The 5,481-nt window shown below is 35.6% G+C and overlaps 1 protein-coding gene across 1 annotated transcript; it reads left to right on the forward strand.

Annotated features, from left to right (window-relative positions):
• The first annotated feature begins 1,906 nt into the window (after window positions 1-1,906).
• Window positions 1,907-4,787, forward strand: LOC122016328 (protein NUCLEAR FUSION DEFECTIVE 6, mitochondrial-like). Its single transcript, XM_042573586.1, has 3 exons — window positions 1,907-2,143; window positions 2,272-2,390; window positions 4,508-4,787. The coding sequence occupies exons 1-3, from the start codon at window positions 1,983-1,985 to the stop codon at window positions 4,525-4,527; spliced, it is 300 nt and encodes a 99-aa protein (XP_042429520.1). The 5' UTR covers window positions 1,907-1,982; the 3' UTR covers window positions 4,528-4,787.
• The last annotated feature ends 694 nt before the right edge of the window (window positions 4,788-5,481 follow it).

Here is a 5,481-nt window from a genome sequence, read left to right on the forward strand (position 1 = left end):
GTCCAAATTTTATCTCTTGGAAGGCGCCTTCAAGCCATTGAAGGCGCCTTCCATGAACAGTGCGAAGGTGCCTTCCACTGCTTGAAGGTGTCTTCGGGTACTGTTCATCTAAAGGCTTTTTGCTTCTTTAGCCTTGCAAGTTGTGTTAGTCCAAAACTAAAATATCTAACATGCAAAATAAGATTAACACAGTGAAAATAAGAAGTAGTAATTAGCTCTTGTCCTTCCAAGACCAGAACTACTCAAGGTCTCAGATTAGAGATTCAAAATGGACCTAACTTGGGCCGACACCTACTGTCCCTCAACCAGGACGCGTTCTCACAAAGTCACTTTCTTCTAGTGACTCACATTTACTTACCATCTTGTAGTCGGTTGACTAGTCTTCTGACCCACCAGATCTTCATGATAGTTTTCCAGTTTGCAGACACAACTAGACTTCTGCTAGTTGTCTGGTCCCGCGAACCCAACCAGACTTCCTGCCAAATATCCGATTGGCCCGTTGATCTATTTGGACTTCTCATCAGCTATTCAGTCCCGCAGACCTAGCTGGATTTCAGTCTGGTATCCGGTCCTTTGGACTTGTCAATTCTTGCACACCTTTACTTACCATCTTGTAGTCGGTTGACTAGTCTTCTGACCCACCAGATCTTCATGCTAGTTTTCCAGTTCGCAGACACAACTAGACTTCTGCTAGTTGTCCGGTCCCGCGAACCCAACCAGACTTCCTGCCAAATATCCGATCAGCCCATTGATCTATTTGGACTTCTCATCAGCTATTCAGTCCCGCAGATCTAGCTGGATTTCAGTCTGGTATCCAGTCCTTTGGACTTGTCAATACTTGCACACTTGGTAACGCAATTAGATCACAAAATACCTAACTTAACTCACTTGTCATTTATCAAAACCTCAATTAAACCGGTAGTACAAACTGCACTAACATTTACATCTATTCCTAAATAGAATTTTAACATCATGGATGCTAGGTAATCAATTTTTAAAAATTCTTGTTTATTTCATTTTTTATTAATCTTATTTTGTTAAGCCAAAAACAGATATAATTAATAGTTAAGTACCACTTGGCTAGCTAGATTAACCATAGAACTAGATTAATCCATTCAATTTGAGAAGTTTATTTGCCCTCATCAACCTACCAACTAATCTAGCCTTATACTAGATTTACTAGCCTTAGGGTATGGCCGAATTGATAATACATTATAAATTTATAAAATTGAATAAGAATCAAATCTTGATAAATATTGAGAAATTATTCTCGCATGTGATGGTTAACTTCAATTTTCTGATTTACTCTCTTCTAATGATATGAGACAGTCATAGAGACTGTTAGGATGATAAATTTTATCTTTTATAGAATGTATCTGAGACCAACTTGTTATCACGAGCATAGTTCAGGTAATAAATAAATAAAGATTTGTCACTTAAAATCGAGGGATGGAATCTCAGGATTGATGAAACATATATCCTTGTATCCTATATAACTTATCTTTTTTTTATTTATTTCCTCTGTCATCATAATTTATCTATTTAATATTAATCCTTAAATAAATTTATTGTGACAAAAGATGAATACGTTTGTTTCCAACATCTTTAAATTAACTTATGTGATGCTAAGAGAGCATTTCATCTTTTACCACTTATTCGAGACCTACTCTCACGAGTCGCACATCAAACATGTAAATTCGATTTACTCAATTGAATATATTATTTGAAAGAATGAATTTATAAAAATAATTTAGTTTTAAATAGAGAACAACTATTTCCTTTAAATTTAAAGTGATTATTTCAAAAGAATAAATAAATATTTCATAAGTCAAATTTACAGTTAAACACGATAATATTTCAAAATAACCATCACGAGAACATGGTTCGACCCTTGGCTCAGTTCGCACTGCGTTGAAAGAAGTCTGAAGGGTTAAAAGCTGGCTCCGGTGTTTCGCTGTGGTTTTCGATTCCAGATAGTTGCCATGGCGGCGGCGATTGCGGGAGCACGCAGGGCCTTTGCTAGCAGATGCGTCGCTTCTCATTCGCTCCCTCTCTCCGCCTCTTCCAGGCCTTTTCCTTCTCCTTCTCCAGCTACTGCCTTTGCTGGGCTCTCTCGCCGAAAGCTTCGTTTCGGAATCTCGAGGTCGTTTGTTTGTTTTTTTGTTACTGGACTGCGAGTTCAGAAATTCTACTTTTTCTTCGTATTTTCGTCTTTTTTTTCCCAATCAACTGATGGAATTGTGCGGATAACTGAACGATTAAGATCTGCAGGTTGCCTATTGAATTGGGTTGTGCGCAGTCTTTGATGCCCTTCCACAGCGCTACTGCCACTGCATTGCTCACTTCAATGCTCTCCGCCCGATCTGGAAGTTGGACATGGCTTTCCGAAGGTGATTCTCGTTTGTTTTCACTTGTCTGATTTATGTTTGTTGCTTCATGTTACTCGATGAGCAAATGATTTGTCAAAACGATCGTTGCATCGCTTGCAAGTACTGGGGTGGGGAGAGGAGGGAAGGTAAAATGGAAGCCCACCTATTCAAAGGAATAACAACATGCATTTGTAAATGGATAAGAAGGGAAGTAGATGCATAGGTTTCCTCATCCTTTATGATATGCTTCTCGACCAAGGAAATCTAAGCCCTTCCCTTTCTTTCCTTCGCACCATCTAAGCCCTAACACTTCGTCCATGCCACGCTGCTGGTGGAAACTGGGTACTATATTCCCATGGACTGGTTCACATTTCAAGATTAGGCAATAATTTGAGAAGAAATACGTTGGTTTTGTTGGAGATTTCTACTAAGCTTTATATTTGCTTTTTTGCTCTTTACTCTCACTTCCCCAAGTTAAGGAGGAATGAATGGGTTTATAAACAACCCCTTATAAGTTCCTCTTGCACAGATGTAGGCAAGCATGGTAATGGTTAACTTGGCTAACCATACGTGCATTGATGGTTAACTTGGTCTGGGCACTAGATGGAATGCGACACGGGCACAAACACTGAGCCGATTCAATAAGTTTTTTTTTTGTAGATAAATTTCTAATTATTCTTTTTTTAAAAAAAAAAACTGTATCTTAACGTGTATTTTCCAAAACAGTTTTTTTACTAGGTGAATTAGCTAAATTGTTCCTATTGAATCATCCAACCCTTTTCTGAAGCACACTCTCTTTAAAAAAACAGGGCACATGCCTTGGTTTGATAATAGTCATTACTAACTAAGATAATTTGGCATGATTACCAATATTTGGCATATCGTGTGTCAACCTCACAATCTACCTCTGACCGAAACTACTGAGGATGAGACCTCATGCTACATCAAGAAAGAGAAGGTTACATATTCTATTTTTATTGGAAATAAAAGAAAGTTTTGTTAAAGTATTCTCGAATATATTGTTGGCAAATCAAGTGCTTGATGGTAATATTGAATTTTTTTTCTTAAAATTTTGAGAAAGAAAATAATGAAAAGAATACATCAAGTGATAGATTGCTTCAAGGCTTCAGAATTTAAGAAACAAATAGATTATGACCAAATTGTGAGTGGATTAGTTGATATTAGCATGCAAATTTCATGACCTATATGAAAGGATATTAAATTTGAAGTCAGGTTATTAATAACGGAGAAATCATGCAGAAGCCAAAAGCTTGTTTAAAGATTTCTATAAATATGATACCCTTATAGAAACTTTGATCTTTATATGCTTTTGGTCAATTTAGTTTATCTACCAATTGCATTTTCTATGTTCGAGATGCCCATTCATAGTAACCATCCATCTTTGATTTGGTTTCTTTAGCTGAAAGACTTAGAAAATGTTGACATGTTGAATATGAGGATAGTTATTGGTGATTGATAGATATGATACCCTTGTCTTTGTCTTTCTTTTCTTCTCAAAGCACTAATTTTCCCTCCACTGGCATGTTTCGTGATTAGCTGTACACAAATCACATCATGCTTCATGGGTAGTTCCTAAGATACTGCTCTAATTGAGAGAGTGGAGGGGAGGCTGGAGATGGGGCAATCTAACTTGTCCCCAAAGTATATGATTAGCAAATTAAAAATATCTGCTAGGGACATTATGTGAAAGAATATATGGATATGGCCAAAGCCAAAGTAGATTGAGATAAATTAGCATCAGTACCAAATACTAAAGAAGACGTCAACAAATTAGAAAAGCTTCTTTGATTTTGTATTAGCTCTAGTTGAGCTAACACTTGGGCGATTAAAAATGAAATGAGTGGACCTATAACCGTTCATGTAATCATGGAATTTCTTCCACGGTAAACCATGTGTCCAAACCTCCTATTAATCATGGTGTTTCTTCTATCATGCTAATCACAATTATGGAGGAATTATCTCGTTTAAGGGAAATCAAGTATATGCGAAAATGTCTTTTAGTTTTCTTGAATACTTGATCTTTTTGGTGAATGTATCAGTGTTTAGCTGGTTTAGTGAAGTATTGCCTGATGGGAATTAGCATTGCAACTATAACAATTGAACATTTTTTTTCGCAGAATTTGCCAGGACTCTATGATATATAGAGACAAACCAGAAACGGGCACTCAATGAAAGTTCAAATGAATCATGTATCTGCTCACTATAATGACATGTCGCCACTTAGTTTTGGCTCTTTAAAGTGGTCTTTTCTGGATTCCTTCATTCGTATCAGAAATATCTGAACAGGTCTTGTAAAACCTGTATTGCAAATGTTGTTTGCTTGTTTCCCCTCCAGCAGAATCTCCAACATGAGTTGAACTATTTTGATTGTCATTATCCATCCGGTGTGTTTCTGCAGGATGTCAGTTTACATTTATAATTTGTTTTAATTTATTTATGAAAAATAGAAAACATTAAAGGGTGTTTTTATTCTTTAAAACGTTAAAAATGCATTTTGTCGTCCATAGTAGGCTCTCATACATATTTTTGAATCATTTGCCTCATTCTGATTCACTAGCACAGGTGGGCTATTTTTAGTTATGGGCTTAGTGCATTAGCGGGTATTTGTTTTATTGTTAGCGGATTGTATTGTTTGTAATGTTGATATTAGTGATAGTGTTCTAGAGACAATTGAATTATAAAAGAAGTCTCGTTTGCTTTGTTCTACAATTGCACTCAATGCAACACAACATGCATGTCACACTAAGCCACTACAATAAAATGACATTTGTAATGGTTCTTTTTGTCATCACAAATGATCAATTATGACGATAATTATCTATCACAATTGTCGCGACCTGTATGGGTGAGTAAAAGTGTGATTAAGCTGTTAAAAATTTCAATCAATTTGTTTGAAATTTTATTTTAAAAAATTAATTTATTGGATTATTCGATTTTAAAAGGCCTTATTTGGGTAAGTAGAATAGACTGAGTAAATCAAATTTTTAAATCCAATTAGACTATAATTTTTATATCAAATTTTAATTTTTATTAAATCGAATTGAATTTTTAGATCTAACTAATTTTTTTAAAATTTTTAACTGATATTTTA

The sequence above is a fragment of the Zingiber officinale genome, chromosome 8B (assembly GCF_018446385.1).
Source record: "Zingiber officinale cultivar Zhangliang chromosome 8B, Zo_v1.1, whole genome shotgun sequence".
Lineage (NCBI taxonomy): Eukaryota > Viridiplantae > Streptophyta > Magnoliopsida > Zingiberales > Zingiberaceae > Zingiber > Zingiber officinale.

Coding starts and splice junctions, on each gene's coding strand:
- LOC122016328 (XM_042573586.1), top strand. CDS start 1,983: ATGGCGGCGGCGATTGCGGGAGCACGCAGGGCCTTTGCTAGCAGATGC. Junction 2,144..2,271: donor CTTCGTTTCGGAATCTCGAG/GTCGTTTGTTTG, acceptor TAAGATCTGCAG/GTTGCCTATTGAATTGGGTT. Junction 2,391..4,507: donor TTGGACATGGCTTTCCGAAG/GTGATTCTCGTT, acceptor TTTTTTTCGCAG/AATTTGCCAGGACTCTATGA.